The sequence below is a fragment of the Amphiura filiformis genome, chromosome 6, assembly GCF_039555335.1.
Source record: "Amphiura filiformis chromosome 6, Afil_fr2py, whole genome shotgun sequence".
In the NCBI taxonomy this organism is placed as follows: Eukaryota; Metazoa; Echinodermata; class Ophiuroidea; order Amphilepidida; family Amphiuridae; genus Amphiura; species Amphiura filiformis.
The window spans coordinates 75,664,559-75,687,883 of record NC_092633.1 but is presented as its reverse complement, the minus strand read 5'-3'; the positions used below and the strand labels follow the sequence as shown (position 1 = coordinate 75,687,883).

General features: G+C 35.6%; 2 protein-coding genes across 5 annotated transcripts in view; both read right to left on the bottom strand.

The window, feature by feature from the left end:
* Positions 1 to 9,231: 9,231 nt before the first annotated feature.
* On the bottom strand, positions 9,232 to 16,756 carry LOC140154340 (histone H2A-like). Its single transcript, XM_072176909.1, has 2 exons — positions 16,381 to 16,756; positions 9,232 to 10,712 (listed from the first exon to the last, which is right to left on the bottom strand). Exons 1-2 carry the CDS (start codon positions 16,561 to 16,563, stop codon positions 10,488 to 10,490), a joined length of 408 nt encoding a protein of 135 aa, XP_072033010.1. The 5' UTR covers positions 16,564 to 16,756; the 3' UTR covers positions 9,232 to 10,487.
* A 1,706-nt stretch (positions 16,757 to 18,462) lies between these two features.
* The window catches only part of LOC140156047 (angiomotin-like), a 41,182-nt gene continuing 36,319 nt past the window's right edge, over positions 18,463 to 23,325 (bottom strand). For all 4 annotated transcript variants that reach the window (XM_072179156.1, XM_072179159.1, XM_072179157.1 and 1 more), the window contains exon 12: positions 18,463 to 23,182. In XM_072179156.1, the coding sequence (XP_072035257.1) occupies positions 23,153 to 23,182 (30 nt within the window). In that variant the 3' untranslated portion in view covers positions 18,463 to 23,152. The remainder of the gene's footprint in view (positions 23,183 to 23,325) is intronic.

Below are 23,325 nucleotides of genomic sequence, written 5' to 3'. Positions count from 1 at the left end.
ATTTAGTATGAGGCAATATGTGACACGATTTTCATGGTCCATGGGGGCAGACGGCGGCAAATTTTGAAATTGAAATTTAGGCAAACGAAACAAAACAAAATCTTTTGGGTGATGGTTTTGTAACATGATAGTGGCGAACTGAGTGAGTTTGGGAAAATCAGTTTAAATCAATGATCCTACATTGATATAAAATTGGATCGATTGAGCCCATATTTATTGGTCTCGCTATGAGTTTTAAAATATTGGACCAGATGTAGTAGAGTCCAATATTTTAAAACTCATAGCGAGACCAATAAATATTGGGTGTAAAGCATCCAATTTTATCATTATTATGTTTTGGATCCAATATTTTTACACAGATGGATTCAGCAAAACATAATGCCATTAACTGGACATTCTCCCAAAGTAACAACGACCAATTGGCACTTGGGACCAGTCCTACAGCAGGGCAGTTCAGTATGGTACACTTGACATGTGCATGCACTTCTCTCAGACTTTATTTTTTCAGATTTATACTTTGTCTTTTGTATTTACCATTCATGTAGACTTGAATATTATTATGTACATAGTGAAAACTTTATCTTAGCTATTCTTTTTATAATTCTCACACCCTACTTTTTTGGCTGTTCCCACTAGAATTGATCTTGCCTCAACAAATATTTTGAAGGCTTGATGGTTTGCCGGAATGTTTTGAAGATGCAAATAGATGCCAGATTAGATGGATCACACACTGGTAAATAGCATGACAGCACCAAAGTAATAAATGGTAATACTGAAAAGATTCACCTATGGCGCACTTGGGCTCCTTTGCCTTGGGGGTAAATTTCATGTGCAAATAGAGAGCTCCCTCCTCAAAAATCCAAACAAGTATTAAGGGTATGTGCCCTTATTTGCTGGCAGGGATTTTATGGGAGGGCATATAATAAGCTTGTCACCCAAGATGGCCGCACCCATATGGCTTTAACGCCTCTGCAAATTTAGCACTGGGACGACCATTAAACGACTTGTTTTCGTTGTGGTAGTATTGCCATTGTTTTCTTTACATTAAGATTTACCTTCGTTGTGAGTATCTTCATTTATTTAACTGCTCCTAAGGCAATTTCTGGCCATTGACTCTGCTCGTTCGTACAGCACTACGATGGACAGCTGTCGAATTTGGCGCCGTGTAGTATTCTGCATTGGCCTTGCTGTATGTGTGAACCCAGGTTTAATGCCTGAAATTCCACTTATGCCAAGGGAGCCCAAATCGCCATTAGGTGAATCTTTACGGTATAGTTGTGACATTTTGCCAAAGCTGCAGCCAGAAAAAATTTTAAGCATTCTAAGAAGCTAAATATATTGTGGGTGTTAGAAAGCAAGTTGGGTATTGTGAATACTAATAGGAATAGTCAGATATAAAAGAGGGAACAACCAACTCACTTATAAAATTACATCCAATTGTGTTATATTTTAACTACCCTTCAACCAAAGATAATTATTCATACATGCGATGTTAAGAAACACTTTTAAAATTGCAGTCAATAGGTTCAATTGTAGGATTGTAGACAAGTGAGTTGGTGCAAATTGGTGGATTTCCAAATTAAAGGAAAATCCACCAATTTTGAAACTTAGTTATAAAGAATAGTTTAAAGAATCTAATTTTATATTTGGGCAGTTTTCTTTTCATCAAGTATAAGAACCAATTGCTGAAACAGTTAATGGAAGTCGACTTTTAAATTGTCAAAAATCTACAAAATTACTAAAAAATTATGTACTGAATAGTACATTTATACTTGTCACTACCAAACAGACAGGCCTCATACAATGTATATATGCTATTCCAGGTGAAATCCATACACCCTGTATGGAAAGTGTGACCTTAATCTTCCACACAGGAGTAGGAATTTCAAATGGTGTTATTTGAATGGATGACCGGCTGTTTGAATCATCACCCTCTGCATTGGAGATTAAGATCATGTCTTCCATAGGGGTGTTGTAATTCAACTGGAATAGCCCAATAGTACTGCAGCTTGATATCACATCCTGTATATCAAGTTATTGTAAAGGATTTCTCCATCTGTTAAAATGAGAAAGACTAGTATTTGTATCAGTGTCATCTTCATTATCTAATGTATGCACATCTAGGATAGATATTTGCATAGAAGTTGTATTTCATTAAGGTGTAGCCGGGACAAAATTTGGGATTTCATTTTATGAATTTTAATAACATTACCTAATTTTGGGCCATTAAGTTTTTAAAATGACAAGTTTTTGCATTTGAGGTCCTAGAAAAGGTCATAATTGGAGCGAGCCAGTGAGATAATTTGTGTCACGATCAACAGAAATGAGTCGGATGTCGCTAATATTGATTTTGAGATATTGGCAAAGAAAGTGTTTAAATTCTTTTGTTTTACATTGTTTTCAGCGATTGATAAATTGAACTTCACAAAGAAAAGTCGTATCAACATGGGGTTTTCAGTTTCTGAAAGTTCTAAATGTCCTCTTTGGAGACATGTGTAAAACTCGACCAGGGCTGACATGTGACTCATTCCCCTTGATCATGTCACATTTTACCAGACATCCCACTGGGATGTACATGTTGTTTCAGATATGCACAGCATGACTCCATGTAGCTCACATTACTTCAGTTTTAATGGGATATTAATGTGATAAGAATGTCAGCCCTGTAGTGAGTGAATTTTATACAAAAATGAGATTGTTATTATGTGTTATGATATTGTATCCACACCAATGCCAAAAGAAGTTTTATGTGAATTTTGAGAAGTTACATTGATATTGCAGTAGATAAAGATTCCACCAATGTGAACAACTTCCCTGCTCCAACAAATCCAAGTTCATTCTTAAGATTTCATACCAAAGAAATGGAAATTTAGCATGTCAAATATATATAATGGAAATACTGTTTAAAATAGTCCAGTATAAGAACTACTTTTGACCAGGATGTAGCAGTTATAGGCAAAATATTAAATTCTTGTTAATGAGAGCCAACTTAAGTATGCAAAGATATTTGCATCTAGTGTACTACACAAGACCACATGCTTATGATACAAACAACAGCTTTTGAGAATTGACCAATCACAGGTTTTGAATACGGTCGTCGCTAGGCAAGGTCACAGTTCGGTCCTGCCATCGTGTTATTCCACGAAAAGTACGCTGATGCAGAAGGTACATCCTCTCATGATCAAGAATTGGATATTGTGCCTATAGTGTGAAGTTAACACATTTCCTGTGGATTCAGTGGATCAGATCATAATATATATTTCCCGGTGGGTTCAGTTTGTATTTAAAGGTAGGACGTATGACCGTTCCAGGATTTGAAAATGACCCCTATTTCACGGGGAATCGAGGACATTTGCAGCAATTTTACCCCCTATTTTATGCGAAATCAAGGACAATTTTTCCCAAATACCTCCCCCTATTTTTATCATTTTGAGGACGATTTTCATTTCACCCCCTTATCACGAGGAATCAAGGACATTTTTTCAGAAATAAATACCCTATTTTTACCATTTCAAGGACGCTTTTGAAGTTTCCCCCTATTTCACGGGGAAATGAGGACAATAATGAAAACTATAGCGGTAAAACGTGGACGAAAGTCCAAGAAATACACCCTATTTTTCATTTCAAGGACAATTTTGCTCCAAAACACCCCTAATTTGGACAATCATGAACAATTTTGTCCTCGAAAATTCATGGACATTTCTTGAAAAGTACCCCTAATTGGAACCATCATTCGTACACATTGTCAGTGAAGACTGAACCCACCGGGATATATTTCAGCATGTTTTATTGCCAAGGTGCTCAATATGAAATAATCCACATGAGATGAATGAAGGTTATTATATTCATCATGTTTATCTTCCAGTCTACCTAATAAATTACCTTGATGTTTTCATCAATAGGTTGAGAACTTGAATCTTCATTTTGTGTGTTTTGGAATCAATTTTGGGTCTAAAACTACAGGCACTGTTAATGAATCTTGCGAAAGTGAAGCAATAATTAAACACTGGTAGGAATTGCATAAACGTGATGGATAAGGCTCTCGTCAATTCCGTCCTTGGCCTACCCGGGTCAAAATTCCAGTAACAGATTGCCCAAATTATTTTTTAAAAGTTTTAGACCCGAAGTTACATGTTATTCAAAGTTGAAAACTGGCCAAATACTGCTACATTGTACTAAAAAAAATTAAAAAATGGGACCAACTAAAAAATGGCTTTTTTTTAAAAGCTGGATAAAGTTGTGTTTTAATTACTTTTGCTTCTATTGAACAGCTAGCAATGCATACTAATTCAATGTGTCCCTGTCTGTTCAATAGAAGCAAAGTAATTTAAATGTACAACTTTATCCAGCTGTTAAAACAAATTTGAGCAATTTTTTAGGTAGTCCCATTTTTTTATTTTTTTAGTACAATGTAGCAGTATTTGGCCAGTTTTGAACTTTGAATAACATGTAATTTAGGGTCTAAAACTTCTTTTTCAATATATGTAAAAAAAAATAATTTGGGCAATCTGTTACAGAAATTTGAGCAGGATTTCTCTGGTGTCCAACCTTGAATAACAAGTAATTTTAGGGTCTAACTTTTTTAAATGTTTGTAAAAAGAATTGTTTTTTCACGTACCCTGCCAATTCTGCTTCTGGATTCGTGACCTGTACAGATCTTTCTACTGTCTGTTCAATTAGCTTAGATTCTTGAATTTTTAAGATATTTGAAAAAATAGAAAATTGTGGTCAAAGTCATCAAAGAAAAGTGTTAGCGCAGCCTTAGACCTAACATGATTTATACTTTTCAAATTCTAAAGTTCAGTTTAGAACCTCATTTCTTTTCAATTTTGGTCTTTTCCCGATATTTTTATAAAAAGCCGTAGAACGTCGGGTACCATAAACTTTTTTGAATCAATCCATTTAGAGCAATGGGGACGAATGTCATAATGCGCTGAGATAGTATTTATTCGACCATCCGTATCAGGCCGTATTGTCCATCAAAATAGCTATATATTTGCCAGTAGGGCCTATGCATAATTTGTGTTGAAACCCTACTGTTGAAACATTTATGAACTAAGCTGTTCTAAAATATGCCCAGCTTATATATATATATAAATACATTCCTTGTGTATGTATTTATGTATTTATGTATTTATGTATTTATGTATTTATGTATTTATGTACTTATGTACTTATGTACTTATGTACTTATGTACTTATGTACTTATGTACTTATGTACTTATGTACTTATGTACTTATGTACTTATGTACTTATGTACTTATGTACTTATGTACTTATGTACTTATGTACTTATGTACGTACTACGTACTTACGTACTTCACGTGCTTACGTACTTCACGCACTTACGTACTTACGTGCATTCACGCACTTCACGTGCTTTACGCATTTCACGTGACCACGTACGCATTCACGTACTTCACGCACTTCACGTGCTTCACGCACTTCACGTGCTTACGATACTTCACGCACTTCACGTACTTCACGTACTTTAGACTTTCGTACTTCGTGACTTCGTTTCCGTGACTTTCGTGCTTTCGTACTTACTTACTTACTTACTTACTTACTTACTTACTTACTTACTTATTTATTTTATAGTAGGCCTATAGGCCTATAACTTCTCATACCAATTCGTAAAATAAATAAACAAACAAACAAACAAACAAAATATAGGCCTATAGGCCTACTATAAAATTACACATTTATTTTCAGTTTGTTATTCCGGGGTTTTTTGTATGAGAAGGACATTTGGAAACAAAAGAATTTTTGCATCAGAAAATATTATTTAAAACAATCAGGTTACAGAAAACAATTCTTGTAAAGTCACTGTATCTGAAAATGTCAAGCTTAAAGCTGATATTCTTGGGAAGGAATGATGGTATTAAACAAAACTCAAGTTACATTGTAAACCAGTTGAAATAAGAACGAAATCCATAATTTTAATGTCATTGTTTAGGAAAACATAATATTGCATAAAACGTAATCGCGCCATAATTATAGTTTCGTGCCCGGTTTCGTGTAACAAAAACCGTGGACCATCATCACCTATAGAACCTATCCAATAACCGGAACGATGCAGACAGATTGATGGACAGATTGTTTTGCCAAATTGGATAGGGTATATGCCCTAAGTTGAGAATGGACCGTCCCACTCGATTTGTAAAAAGGTCGCGAACCCTTATGGTGGACCCAAGTAACTGCCTAAAATGAGGCAAAATTGAAAAGAAATGGGGTTTTAAATTGAACTTTGGAATTTGAAAAGTATAAACCACGTTAGGTCTAAGGCTGTGCTAACACTTTTCTTTGATGACTTTGGCCACAATTATTTATTTTTTCAAATATCTTAAAAATTCAAGAATCTAAGCTAATTGAACAGACAGTAGTTATTTCCATATGACCGTGACAATTCCAAATACCTAGAAATTTCCTGCGATTGGCTAATCCAGTTAAAATTCAAACACCCCCTATGAAAGACATGACCTCAATCTTCCTTGCAGGTAGTGTGAATTTTAAATGGGTTTAACCTGAATGGGCGATACACACCCCCTGTGTGGGAGAGTAAGATCATGTCTTCCATGATGTAAAGACTGGACATGCTGAAATAGATTCAATTGGTTCATGGTCATGTTATATGAATCAATGTTGGCATTTTCAAAGCCTCTATGTGCTGCCATCATACAGGTTTCTTTCGCAACAAATTATTTGGGTCTCCAATACGAGATGATTGATCCATGAAAGTTGCTAAAAAACAAAACCTTTTATGATTATTCCAATTACCAAAATTCTTTGATCAGTGAATTACAATGATTTGATGGGTTACAGCTTTATACATATCTGTCACCAATGTTCTGATTGCATGTTTTATAAACGCATCGAAAGAACTAAGTCTCCCTCTGAACATGTCGTCATAACATTGTAAGGTTTCGTTTTGTACCAATAAAACTAACTTTGAAATAATTATATGACTGTTTACTAAGTGCTGTGTGAAAATGAGAGATTTCCATGACTTCAGGGCTGAATGAGCCTAAATTGAAGGCAAAAACTGCCCTTTTCAAAAGTCACAAAGTAGGCCTATGCTTGACAAAAGTTGATTCATGGCTTCTTACTAATGGAAAACCCCATGTGTTTGAGAGCAGTTTAAAATCCTCACCAAGTGAACATTTACTGTAATGTGTATAGATTCTTGATCATTCAGCCATGCAAATCCCCTTGGTGCAGAGTTCAGCACAGTGAGTTCATAAGATGGCCAGTTCCATTCCTTGTCCCAATACACCTTGCAGTTAACAAGCATAGGCCTACTTTGTGACTTTGGAAAGGGCAGTTTTTGTCTTCAATTTGGGTTCATTCAGCCATGAAGTCATGGACATCTTTATTTTTCACAAAACACTTAGTAATCATAATTATTTCTAAGTAAGTTTTATTGGTACAAAGTTTGACTTTACGATGTTATGACGAAATTTTCAGAGGGGGACTTATTTCTTTTGATGTGTTTATGTACTTTTCTAAGCCTTTTATAGTTTGTATACCCTCCTCGAGTCAGTAATTTAGATATTATATCTCTAAATGTAATGATGAAAAGTATATAAATGTAAATATTTTCAGAAAGGAAATGATGCAAGAAATCCAACTAGCATAACAGATTCCTGCCAATTTCAAAATTTCATTTGACTTGTGGAAGGTATTCTGACTATGAGATAGATGCGATGGATTTATCTTTACAGATATTCTGTTCCCACAAAAAATAAAAAATACTCATTTTAGATTATGGTTAAGTTCAATATAGACTGATAACTTTTTAAGAAGACCAATTAAAAACCTTATAGACCAAATCTTGTATAGGAACAAATGCATTTATTCAGAAGGCACACATAATCTTAACAATCCTCATACAGTTCTACCAGCAAATGAGCACTGGTATTTTGAAATAAATAAAAACTCATAAAATACTAACTTTCATGTAACACATTGAAATAAAATATATTTCTCAATACTTTTTATTAAAACTAATAAATTTAACTAAAGTTCTATACGTTTGAAGGGATTGGATAGCAATGTTTGCACAGTATTTTTTGTGGGATATGAGAGCACATCAAATTGTATTCTGAATACAAGGACTGATGGTATTAAATAATTTTTACTTTTTGAAATTCATGATATAATACAAATTGTATGGCAAATTAATATTAAAAATTGATTTATTTAACATTTAACAGTCCTCAAAGTAAACTTAATCAATCTAATCGTATGTACTTAAAGTGTACGTAGCTATTAGGAAAATCCAACCATTTGACATTTCGTATTGAAAATATACATTAGGTCTTTTGGGGAAAAAATTGATACCTTCAATACGAAAGGTTAACATTTTCAGGTGGTCCGCTTATGTCAAAAATATCAATTTTTAATAATTTGCCATAAAATTTGTATTATATCTTGAATTTCAAAAAAAAATCAAAATTATTTGATATCAGAAGGATATTCCTCGTATTCAGAATGCAATTTGGTGTGTCTGATGTGCTCTCAGGTCCCACAACAAATACTGTGCAACTGTTGTTATCCGATGGGCAACTCTGTCACATAAATATAGTACAGTTTGAATGGGGTTTGCAAGACTAGTCGGTAACATAATTCTGATATGGGGCTAAGAGTGGTCCAACTTTTAAAAAAATGGGATTGCATTCCAAAAAAGATCCCCAAGTTAGAAATCATGTTTTCCAATTGCACATGTACAGATGAACAAACCAGATGAACAGATCGATGAAGTCCTATAAACGCAACTCGTTTCATTTCATAGTCTACCCCCTCCCTCTTCCCATCTGTACCAAAAGGATGCGTGGGTCAAAATATTACATCAATTTTGTAAGACTATATTGTTTACACTGCTGCAATAATTGCCAAACTCATTTTTTTGTCATTTTGAAACAAGTGTGAAATATGGTTCAAGCATGCATATAAACATATTTATTCACCAATCTTTGAACAAGAACAAATGATAATAAAGATGAATTAAAAGGAATTATCAGAAACGATTATGTGATTACAGAACTGATGCATGTGACCTCAGTGACTTTGGCAAAATCAGAGCAAAATCTTCAGACAAACAACTGAGATAGGCATAAATTGTGGTGTTAAATTGCTTTTATGATTGGTCAATATGTCAATGGAATTATTACAGCAGGTGCACATGCTAATAGAGACATGATTTAGAAAAAACAAACCTCAATTCCACCCTTACCATATATAGTTTCGTTCATAGGGCTTCATCAATATTTTGGTTTGGTTTATTTCCTGAGGGAATGGACTAAAATATTGAGGAAGTCCTATATGAACTAGTTTTATTTAATAGGGAGGGGGATAAAACAACATTTTACATTTACATTTTTGGCAGGGAGGTGGTCAGAATGGAACTAGCTTTGTTATAGGATGTCATGATCTTTTAATGTTCCCTAACAAAACATTCTCTACAAAAGACAATAAAAACTTGTTAACATTATTTGCTTGATATCTTTCAAATTATTAAAATAAATGACAGACACCGACACTTGAATACAGCCCGCTGATAAAATGTTTGGCCCATTGTGGGTGCATTCATTTGGGCTATTTTTTCCCATAAACATCAAAATTTAATGGGAAATAAAAGTTTAACTTTATACATAAGGCCACCTTAATTCAATCCTGAGTCTCAAAACTTGTGAGAAATTGAAAGCATAATGCATAAAACATGTTTTTTTAAATATTTATTTTGTTTTCTTATTTTTATGTGTCTGTACTTGTAGGCTTTGGGATTAAACATTTTGTGCAAAAAGAATCCAATGTAATGTTGCAAATGTTGCATTAGTAGGCAAATAAAGTCAATGCTATGTCCTTCTCTGTGTTGAAAACTTGAAAAACTTGAAATCATATAGGAATTTTAAGTTTTATTTTTGCCATCGTGTTTAAAAAAAAAGACAAGGAAAATGAATTTCTTGATTTTCAAAGAGTGTAACAGGAATGATATTACTAATATGCGTAGCAGTTTTTGAGATTCCGGATTTAATTAAGGTGGCCTAACAGAAACTAAAATGACTGCTTTTCAGTTGGGTAACATTTTGCATATTAAACTCTTTCCATGTTTTAACTCTGAACTGTTTAACAAACTCCTTAGGGGTTGTGCAATAATTATGTGTTCTGGGTGGAGTTTCAAAGTTATCTGTGAAAATAATTAATATTTGACGTAAAGTATACACTATATGGGTTTACAAGGCGTAATATTAAAAAGGTGCTCAAAACTATATGCCAAAAATTGCTTCCCTCCTTTTCTGACCTGTCATAAAATACTTGGCTCTCCTTCGGAATCTTCCCAAAATATACTTGACCCCTATGAATCACCCTGGTGGTACACATAATTTTTGCACCACCCCTTAATTTAAATCTTTTAAATGTCCAAGTTGTAATGAGAATAAGTTGGATGATTTCTCTTCATGCTCGGCCCACTTTGACATCTTTATTTTAGTACTCCTGGCTCGCACCAGAAGAGGAACTCTTATGCTTGGAACTGCTCTTCTTGGGTAGTAAAACAGTCTGAATATTAGGCAGCACACCACCCTCAGCAATGGTAACGCCACTCAGAAGTTTGTTCAGTTCTTCATCATTGCGAATTGCAAGCTGCAGGTGCCGAGGTCCAATTCTTGATTTCTTGTTGTCACGAGCCGCATTTCCAGCCAACTCCAAAATCTGAAAAATATTGGTTAAATAATCAATTATGATTGTAACTTTAAGAATAAAACATGCTAATATTTACCTACTGCCATCTTCACTGGATGGTAATGGAATGCTTAAAATATATGGATGGTATATCTTAAATAATTCCAATACTACAATGGTAAGTATGTTTTGGACTCCTATCACTATTACCAACATCACATAGGAATGCTATTCACAGTAGTTAGCATTCCTATATGTCAGAGATAGGCAATCGACTGTAGAGAGCATTCTTATGTTATGTCAGTATTCAGCTATCTACTGAAGATAGCATTCATATATGTCAGTGTTAAGCTTTCTACTGTAGATAGCATTCCTATATGCCAGCATTATGCAATCTACTGTAGATATCATTCAAATATGTCAGTGTTAAGCAATCTACTGTAGATAGCATTCCTATGTGATGTCAGTAATCTACTGAAGATAGCATTCCTATTATGTCAGTGTTAAGCTATCTACTGAAGATAGCACTCCTATGTGATGTCAGTGTTAAGTAATCTACAGAAGATAGCACTCCTATGTGATGTCAGTGTTAAGCTATCTACAGTAGATAACATTCCTATGTTAAGCTATCTAATGTAAGTATTCTACTGAATACTGACATCACATAGGAATGCTATCTACAGTAGATAGCTGAATACTGACATCACATAGGAATGCTATCTACAGTAGATAGCTGAATACGGACATCATATAGGAGTGCTATCTACAGTAGATAGCTGAATACTGACATCACATAGGAATGCTATCTACAGTAGATAGCTGAATACGGACATCATATAGGAGTGCTATCTACAGTAGATAGCTGAATACTGACATCACATAGGAGTGCTATCTACAGTAGATAGCTGAATACGGACATCACATAGGAGTGCTATCTACAGTAGATAGCTGAATACGGACATCACATAGGAGTGCTATCTTCAGTAGATAGCTGAACACTGACATCACATAGGAATGCTATCTTCAGTAGATAGCAGAATACGGACATCACATAGGAGTGCTATCTACAGTAGATAGCTGAATACTGACATCACATAGGAGTGCTATCTACAGTAGATAGCTGAATACGGACATCACATAGGAGTGCTATCTACAGTAGATAGCTGAATACGGACATCACATAGGAGTGCTATCTACAGTAGATAGCTGAATACGGACATCACATAGGAGTGCTATCTTCAGTAGATAGCTGAATACTGACATCACATAGGAATGCTATCTTCAGTAGATAGCTGAATACTGACATCACATAGGAATGCTATCTTCAGTAGATAGCTGAACACTGACATATAGGAGTGCTATCTTCAGTAGATAGCTGAACACTGACATCATATAGGAGTGCTATCTTCAGTAGATAGCTGAATACTGACATCACATAGGAGTGTTATCTTCAGTAGATAGCTGAACACTGACATCACATAGGAGTGCTATCTTCAGTAGATAGCTGAATACTGACATCACATAGGAGTGCTATCTTCAGTAGATAGCTGAATACTGACATCACATAGAAGTGCTATCTTCAGTAGATAGCTGAACACTGACATATAGGAGTGCTATCTTCAGTAGATAGCTGAATACTGACATCACATAGGAGTGCTATCTACAGTAGATAGCTGAACACTGACATATAGGAGTGCTATCTACAGTAGATAGCTGAATACTGACATCACATAGGAATGCTATCTTCAGTAGATAGCTGAATACTGACATCACAGAAGTGCTATCTTCAATAGATAGCTGAATACTGACATCACATATGAATGCTATCTACAGTAGATAGCAGAATACGGACATCACATAGGAGTGCTATCTACAGTAGATAGCTGAATACTGACATCACATAGGAGTGCTATCTACAGTAGATAGCTGAATACTGACATCACATAGGAGTGCTATCTACAGTAGATAGCTGAATACGGACATCACATAGGAGTGCTATCTACAGTAGATAGCTGAATACTGACATCACATAGGAGTGCTATCTTCAGTAGATAGCTGAATACTGACATCACATAGGAATGCTATCTACAGTAGATAGCTGAATACTGACATCACATAGGAGTGCTATCATATCAAATCCTTTTATTGAAAATGTCAACAAAAGTTATTTAGCAAAATGCATACAATGTATAGTGATACTCATAACCTTGAGAGCACGAGATTTCAGTGCAGCTCACAGTGAGGAGCTCATATTACATCAATGGACCTATGTCTGCAGTCATACCACAACGATCTGTTTCCACATACAACACATGCGCGTTGCAAATGCCTGTGTTGGAGACTAGTCACTAAGATTTCAGCAAGCGGCTTTAGTTGTCTGGTGGTTTCATCAAAACTTTTACTATTTTTAGCAACGCGACCCTGATATTTGACCTATCATGCTATATTTGGCATTGTTAGTTTCAGAAATGATCCAGGAATTCCCATGAGTCTGGTGAGGTGGAATTGATGGCGCTAGACCACATACGGATAGAAGAAAGAGTCAACTTTTGTCCCAAAAAGTGCACTCACACAGTAAACTCACTGAAAAGAAGTAAAAAACTTGGCACTTAAAAATTTCACACGACTTAACAAAATAACCTTTGGACTAATAAATAGTCTAGCAGCATGGAGAATATTCTCAGCTCCATTTTGATACCTGGTGAGGCCTATACATTCCAAAATGTTCATGCCGTGTTGAATTATACAAAAAATGACCCCATTTTGGCAACTTTTGTGGATGAATTGCAATGGGACATTTCGTGCTGGAGAGTTCTTGTCTAAAGGTTGACAAGGGATTTGATATGCTACAGTAGATAGCTGAATACGGACATCACATAGGAGTGCTATCTACAGTAGATAGCTGAATACTGACATCACATAGGAGTGCTATCTACAGTAGATAGCTGAATACTGACATCACATAGGAGTGCTATCTTCAGTAGATAGCTGAATACTGACATCACATAGGGTGCTATCTACAGTAGATAGCTGAATACTGACATCACATAGGGGTGCTATCTACAGTAGATAGCTGAATACGGACATCACATAGGAGTGCTATCTACAGTAGATAGCTGAATACTGACATCACATAGGAGTGCTATCTTCAGTAGATAGCTGAATACTGACATCACATAGGAGTGCTATCTTCAGTAGATAGCTGAATACGGACATCATATAGGAGTGCTATCTTCAGTAGATAGCTGAATACTGACATCACATATGAATGCTATCTACAGTAGATAGCAGAATACGGACATCACATAGGAGTGCTATCTACAGTAGATAGCTGAATACTGACATCACATAGGGGTGCTATCTACAGTAGATAGCTGAATACGGACATCACATAGGAGTGCTATCTACAGTAGATAGCTGAATACTGACATCACATAGGAGTGCTATCTTCAGTAGATAGCTGAATACTGACATCACATAGGAGTGCTATCTTCAGTAGATAGCTGAATACTGACATCACATACGAGTGCTATCTTCAGTAGATAGCTGAATACTGACATCACATAGGAATACTATCTGCAGTAGATAGCTGAATACTGACATCACATAGGAGTGCTATCTTCAGTAGATAGCTGAATACTGATATCACATAGAAGTGCTATCTTCAGTAGATAGCTGAACACTGACATATAGGAGTGCTATCTACAGTAGATAGCTGAATACTGACATCACATAGGAATGCTATCTTCAGTAGATAGCTGAATACGGACATCACAGAAGTGCTATCTTCAATAGATAGCTAAATACTGATATCACATAGATGTGCTGTCTTCAGTAGATAGCTGAATACTGACATCACATAGGAGTGCTATCTACAGTAGATAGCTGAATACTGACATCACATAGGAGTGCTATCTACAGTAGATAGCTGAACACTGACATATAGGAGTGCTATCTTCAGTAGATAGCTGAACACTAAGATCACAGAGGAAAACTATCTTCAGTAGATTCCTTAATACCGACATCATAGGAGTGCTATCTTCAGTAGATTGCTTAACACTGACATCACATAGGAATACTATCATCAGTAGAATGCTTAAGGGATCGGATAGCAATGTTTGCACAGTATTTTTGTGGGACATGAGAGTATATCAGACACATCAAATTGCATTCTGAAATCGAGGAATGTCCTTCTGATATCAAATAATTTAGATTTTTTTTAATTTGCGATAAAATGCAAATTTTATGGAAGATTATATTTAAAAATTGACATTTTTGACATTCAACAGTCCTTGAAGTAAACCTTTAGTATCAATTGAAGATAATTATACATTTCTTTCCCAAAATGTATAATTTATCTTGAATATGAAAAATGATGAACGGAATGCTATCTACAATAGGTAACTTAGTACTGACATCACATAGGAATGCTATACAGTAGGTAACTTAACACTGATGACATCACATGAGAATGCTATCTACAGTAGATGTATTTTAACGTGAGCTTTGGATACCAGTATTTAATTGTTTTATTTATTTTCCACCTGACTTACCCAGTGAAAAATCAATAAAATAAGATAACCAAATGTTCAAAGCTAATGCTAAATAGGGCGCCTCCACCTAATGTATGCATGAGTGTGTGTGATGGGGGGGGGGGTCCAGGGGTCCACCCTTCCCGATTTTAGCATTAAAATTTGTTTTAAATTGCATGCTTTTGACTTTTTTGCATCCTATTGTGGCTTTTATTTTTTCGGCAGGCCCGTAGCCAGGATTTATTTGGGGGGGGGTGCTGATTTTGAAAAAGTGGACCTTTTTCCAAAATTTGGACCTTTTTGGACTGGGCACGGATTTGGACATTTTTGGACCAAAAAGGCTTAAAAACCTCTTATTTTTTCACTCACTACGCTTGCAAATGGGACTTTTTGGGTAAAAAAATGGGACTTTTTGGGCCTTTGGCATTTTTTGGGGTGTGTCGCACCCCCTGGCTACGGGCCTGCTTTTTGGGCCCTTGCGAACCCCTTTGCACCTTTACAAATGTATAAGAACTTTTCTACCACATGTCGTTTTTATACTGACACATAACCTATGGAAGTTATACTCGGGTGGGTATATGCTACCCCGGAAAGACCTGTTTTTAAACCGTACAGCTCCGAAAGACCCCAAAATTTGACCGAATCAAAGCGCTGAAAAACCCTCGATTTTGATAATTTCGGCTCTAAAAGAACCCTAAATTGCTCATTCCTCACATTTCAGGGTTTTCAACCAGAAAAGCCAAGAAAGACCTTGATTTGGACTGTTCGTAGCTTCAAAAGACACCCTTGTTCGCAGCTCCAAAAGACCTTGTTTTAACGGTATGCTCCAGCTCAAGACCCATGCACCACCTCCTCAGGGGGTGCATACTCACCAATAATTTATGTTGTACCCTCCCCCCATGGTTATATTAGTCATTTTATAAGGTTAAGCTTTTTAGTAGGTGATATATAAACAATAAAAACCCTTTTTATTTCGATTACCAGAGTTGCATCATTTTGAAACCACATCTACCAAATTTTACCTTCTCCAAGGAGCATTTTCTTCCATGCGGCTAAGAAAATGTCAGATTAGAAACATAAACTTGTAATTTCAGATGGAGTATCTCGAGTTTTTACCTTTAAACTTTTCTTTAATATTAATCTTTTTTATTATTTCATGAGCTTACCTCCGCAACCAAATACTCCATAACGGCTGCCAAATAAACCGGAGCACCAGCACCAATTCTTTCTGCATAATTGCCCTTCCTCAGAAAGCGATGAATACGTCCCACTGGAAACTGTAGACCAGCTCGCAGCGTGCGACTTGTCTTTTTTTCATGAAATTTAGCACCTTTTCCACGTCCTGTCATGCTTTCTTTGCGTCTGTCTTTGCGGTAAAGTTCTACTGGTGACTGACTCCCGTTGTTTTTGAAACAAGTTACTTTTGAGCAAGTGAATTTTAGGTTAATTTTCCCTTGGCTTCCCGATATGATTTATAAAATGCTTCAACAGAATTGGTGCTTGTTGAAGTCGAAGTGGTGGATGTCTGTGATCGGGCTGATGTTGCTCTGCAGTCAATGCGGCGTAGGGATTAAGACAGTGGAATGTCTTGAACAAAAGAATCAACACCTGTTGACATAAGAGGATGTTGAACCCGTTTGTTATGATCATAAAATAATTAAAGAAAGAAAAGAAAACGGCAAAGTAAGGAAAGATGAAAAGGGACGAGAAATGATGAAAGAAAGAAGGACTCAAAAAAAGACAAATGTAAACGAAACAGGAGAAGATATGAAGGAAAAGGGAAGATGAATGGATGAAGAAAAGGGGAAGAAGGAGGAAATGAAGGGAAAGAGTGGAAGACTTCAAGAAAAGCAAAAGAAAAATGTAAATGATGAAAAAAGGAAGAAATGAAAGAACGAAAGAAAAGGAGGGACAGGTAAGGAATAAATGATTAAGGAATGGAAAGGGAAAGGACCAAGTCTTGTCATGGTTTTGTACCCCCCCCCCCCAGCATTAGTGCCAATCCGGCTTGAAAAAAAGCTTGAAATGTGGAGGGGAGGGGGGCAATCTGCTAAAATTGTTAAAAAGAGGCTGAAATTGAAAAGAACAAACAATGGGTCATTTTGACGGAAGGTGGGAGGACACGCCCCCCTCCCGCCTCCCCGGATTGACATTGACGCCCCTGCCCCCAGCAGTGTCAAATGAATGAAAGAAGTAACAAAAATATAAAACAAAATATTTCCCCCCATCATAGGACTCGGGTTACTTGTCTTTTTAATGGACATCACATACTGTAAACGTTTGCCTAATGGCGCTATGGGCTCCCTTGACATTCTGGAATTTCAGACACAAACTAAAAGTGCCCTCCCATGAAAATCCCACCAGCAAGTAAGGACATGCACCCTTAATTCTTGTTGGAATATTTAGAGGAGGGAGCTCTCTATTTGTACACGAAATTTACCTCAAGGCAAAGGGGCCCAGAGCCCGCCATTATGCGAACGTTTACGGTATACGCGGTATCTCGAAATGCAATGTGTCAAATGAAAGAAGAAAGTAATATAATGGTAAAATAAAAGTATTTTGGTCACCCGGGTGTGACACTCCTCATAAGACCTGGGTCAATATTCATATATTGGATCATTTTCAAAGTTAATGTCTCAAAAATTAAACTTTGACCCCACGGTGGCAACAGAAAAGGGTAAAAAATGATTCCCTCCCCAGTGGTGACACTCCTTAAAAGACCCACTAAAAAGTCACTCTTCATATTTTGGGTCTTTTTTACATGTGTCAAAATCAAACAAAAGGTGTGACCCTTTGGGATGGGGTCAAATGAAAGAGAAATATGTTAAGAATATATTAAAAAGACAATGGGCACTACTCTTTTGTATAGTTGCACCCATTTTGGGATATTTTTCAAAGCAAACATCTCAAAACTTATAAAAAAAAAGTTGCTCTAGTTTGAACTCTCCAAGCTATTTTGTCACTTTGGGAGATTTAGGGAGCGATTACCATTTAGCAGAGTGTGCGGCACAAACTTTTGGATAAGGCCATCATTGCAAAAATGCCTTTTGTCAAGAAAAAAAAAAAAAGCCTCACCCAGACCCGCCCATATCCATTTTAAATTTCCTAACACCTCCCAAACCCCAGTCCCAAACCAGCCCAACATCAAGATGATCCATCACAAGAAGTTGATTTGGTGACTGCCAGATGATGTCATATCACACACTGTTAAGACAATATCCAATGAAATTAACTCAAAAACACTCTCATCAAGTTATTTTATTAATATTTTATTCCAATAACCACAATAGAAATGTGACAATAAACAAATAATAAAGACAAAAATCATACAAAACATGTGGCAAGTTACAAAGTACCATTATTCAGACAAAATATCACATTGAAGCAACTGAATACATAACACTCTCACACCTCTCAATATTTTGTCAATCTGGTAGATAAATATTCAGCAATATATTGCTATCTCAATCACTTAGAAAGAATTGCTCACAATCATACTTGGCACAAACTCTGTTGGATTATCATACTACTCACATGCACAAGGAGGATGGTCTGATTTCATCTCATGCTTTTTGAATGACCTCAAACACCACTCTTAAAAAAGAAAATTCCATACTCTTTTCGTCCTCTCAGGAGAACCCTTAAAGGTTCTTAGGAAGAATCATAAAGGAGCTTATGACACTCTGAAGAACTTTTTTAGTTCTCTGAAAGACAGTTAGAACATCTGTTTGGTTCTCCAAAGGTTCTAAATTATTAAGCCCTTAAGGGTAAGGGTTGAATAGGGAAGTTCCCCTTTAGACCCTTCAAATTCAAAAAGGTTCATAATATTCAATATCTAAGAATCTTTTGTAGAACCAATTGAGGTTCTAAATGAGTTTCAGAGAACCAAAAAGGTCTTCAGAAGTCTTAAGATCCTTTCACTGTTCTTTCTAAGAATCATCAAGGGTTCTCCAGAAGATAAAAAAATTGCTTTGGAATTTTCTTTTCTAAGAGTGCACCCCTCCCGACATAGAGTTCAGTATTCCAATCTATTTTTGATGCAAGAGTCAAAAATGCAGATTTGAAGACCCTGTAGAATACTGTTCAAATGGTAAGTGGTTTAACTGCTTCCAAACTAAATATCTTCAATTCAGCCCCAAAGGTCAATATGAAAATACGGGCTCTTCATCAACACCAAAATCTCCAATTTGATGGAGAAAAAGTGGGGATGAAGTTGTTGAATAGACCATCCTCCTCAGAATACACACATACAGTCCAGAGGTTCACACTTATATATCAGTTTGACAAACCAATACCCACATAACACCTTGATATCAATGTCAAATAGCCAATAATCTACAGATGACTGTAGTGTTAACATCAGTAGACCAAATTAATTACAATGTGGGCTATCAATTGTTTTTCTTTTTTGAATATTTAGTTGCGCACTCAATTTGGTAGCTAAAAATACAAGCTAAATATCAATTTGATACCGGGAATATTAGGTTGGTTTCAATTGTAAAAACTACACTTGGTTTCGCTATTTGCAATATGTGTGCGTTTACCTAATTCCATAGACCCCGGGCACACAGCATATGTACATACAAGATCACCCTTTCAGCTGATCCAATGTTTAAATTCAATCTTTGGGGTTTTGTCACACATATTTTGAAATAAACCATAGCAAAAGGTATGCTTTGTTACTGTATTCATTTATGTGTTTGAAGAAAATGACCTCATTGCCCATTGACAGTACATATACACCCCACACGCATCAAATGCACCCTCCAACACACAAACACACCCACCCCATCCCCCACCATACAGACACAAGGTACACACACTAAAAGTACATTTGACATTGATATCAAAGGTCATTTTTATGCTTATAATAGCAATCCCTAATTTCTGGAATTATAGAAACAAAACTTGACTTTTTTGAGACAAGTTTTTTTTCATGTTCCCTGACCAGTTCCATAATACTGATCATCATTTACAACAAAAATATTGTCAATTTGCTTGCAAACATTCAAGTTGATTCCATTTCTTCATATTTCAGTTTTGTCCCATGGACATTACAAATGAACAACATAAACAATAATATTATTTATCTCTTTAAACATACACTGTATATAGAATAAAATACTTTGTTCACTCCTGCATCATTTCCTCATGAAAGGGGTTAACAAAAATATTGAACAGAGACAATTTTGCTTGCTCACAAAATGCTTTCTTCTTCTCAACCATAAAACAAAGATTAGGGTTTTTTTCCTTCTATTTGTGGTTAAGTGATCAGTCTAAAGATAAGGTTGTGAGTTTGAGTCACATCAATGTCAAATTGCTGTGTCCTTGGGTAAGAAACTTAATCATATATGCTTCACTTCACCCAAGTGTACATGGGTAGCAGCTTATACAGGTAGCTAGCAAACCCCTCACAGCAACATTGTACATGGATGAATCTGCTCCATCCTGTGAACACCCACATGGACCTTTACGCTTCTTTGTTTTTTGTGATTGCAATATAAAATAATCTAATTAGGTCTTATAAACAAGTTCAAACAGATTTCACTGGTCTGAATATTCGAGAAGTTTGCCAAAATGTACATGAACGTTTTGTTTCCAAATGATTGCCAATTATTATGACAATCATTCATCCATTGGGCTATTCTATTTAACATTCACACACTCCTCCAGCTACAAATTTTGCTTGTTCTTTTTCAAATTTGTTGGACATTGTTGATATTTATAAAATCCATTTGCCCTGTTGAATTTTACACAATTTGGTATCAAATAAGAACAATTTATGGAATTCCAAAATCCTCCACAACTTTTCATCTTTTTATAGATGAAAATAGTTTGATCTGGAATTATGTAAACTGTTGAATTAGGTTTGATTCCAAAGGCTTCATGGGGCGGGTGGATTTCAAATGAATTAGCACATTACTCAGCAGAGGCATGAGCAGCTTGTACAATTAAAAATATTGTTGCTAAAATTTTATTGAAAGCATTTGCATAGTTAATTATATTTGGGTACTATTTGAATACTGGATATAGAGCTTTGCACTATTGGAATACAAGTGAGTGTAAAGGGTTTCCCATTATCAATATATACATGTATTCAACATGAGCTTTTTGGAAGAATACACAATTTACAATAGTAGGGTACACATTCTCTTGACAACTTGAATTTTTGATAAATTAATACACATGATTATTGTAAGTCATGGGTCACCACTACTGTAGTTTACCTAATTAGCTAGCACCTCTCTCCAATTAGGCCACCTGCACTTTTCTACCTTATCTCTGTTTAAGCACCCTTTTTAGTGCATTTTTATTACAAAATTACAAAAATTTTACTAAACCAAAGGAAATCAACACTGAATTTCTGTGGCTGTGTCATTTGTTTTAGTAGGGTTTTTTTCAACTATTTACTGTGATTTACAACAATGTTTAGCATGTAAAATGTATTGTAAAAGCACCCCTTGAATTGACTTTGTTAGGTGCATTGGGTGCTAATTAGGTCATTACAGTATTCAGTGATGACGGAAGGAAATATACAACTGACAACTCCCACAGCAAAGTGTACAGTAATTCATTGCATATACATATATATTGAGCAATGCAGTGGAGCTGTTCACTCAGCATAGAATCTGGTGTTTTATTTAAGGGATGTGTATGGCAATTTGTAATAATAATTGTACAAACCACTGAGATATGTGCATTTGACATTTACTGTCATCATCAGGCTCCTGTACTCAAGGCATGGCACACGGAGGGATTACAGGCATTGCTATGTGTTCAAATAGGCTGTTCCATTTAAAATTCACACTACCCCTGTGGGGAGTAGGGATTTCAAATGGAATTAGGACATAAATCAACTCTATTTGAAACTCTCCCTCCCTCTGTGGACGATTCATGATGAATCTTTCTCAGAGGGTGTAATGAAATTCAAATGGAGTTGCCTAATGTGTTCATTCCATTTGAAATTCATACTACCCCTGTGGAAGATATTTCCAAAATCTTCCACAGGGAAGTGTTCATTTTAAATGGAACAGCCCATTTGACTTTGACAGAAAGCTGTCATTGTTTATTTGAAAACAAGTTTATCAATGGACCTGAGAGGCATTTTAGGTTTATAATATAAGAATTGAATATGTACGTCAAAATCTCATCAATTTTTGTAAATAATTTTCATTTAAGCTCCACAATGTCATACCACCAGTTGTTGTAAATAGGTCACTGAAGCCATGATTTTACTATTGTTAAGCTTATGTAGGGCGAATTGAATAGAAATGACAGTTGGTGCTGTAGGAAATAGGAAAACATGTTTAAGTCATAGCAAATTTTCTATCATGACTTTTTCTAAAGAAATCTGATGGTTCTTTTAATAGTGAACTAAGCACTGCTTGAAATTGAGGCAGCCTACCATCCTGTCTATGTACTGGAAGGGAGGTAAGAAGACTTTGTGGAAATTAATTTTTGGAAAAAAATGAAAGATTACCGACAAGATAACAAAATTCATGTTGACTCAAGGAAACAAGTTTGACTCCCCTCTTGGGCTCACAAAAACAAGCAGGGTTTAATTAGCAGTGTAATATTTGATGTTATCTCCAGTTTTGAACCCCTAAGTGGTTCTTTAAGGTTTAATATATCAAGTTAAACTTAAGATTTACACAAACCTTGAAATTCAGGCCACTTTGGGGTCATGCAATACATTCATTAAAAATTATCCCCTGTGTTCCGTATTGATATACGCAAACTGCATAGTCATGTGTTAACATAAAACACACAAAATACAATAATACTTCTTTATAATTTTATAGGAAATCACACTTTGGTGTTTCAATACATTTCATAATATAGTACTTATAGTATTTGCATCACATTATATCGGTGAGTTTCCATGACGACTCATATGATTCAATGGCAACAAGATCAAAAGTCTGTACAAATGCAATTTTATTTCCAGAGTGACTCAAGAATTCGATCCTGCAAATAAAACAAAGAAATGACAAAACAAATGTTAGTGTAAAGTAGAATTTGATCTTGCAAACAAAACAAAGAAATGATGAAACAAAATGTTAGTGTAAAGTAGACCATGTCTTGGGAAGGGTATTTAACTATTTTATACA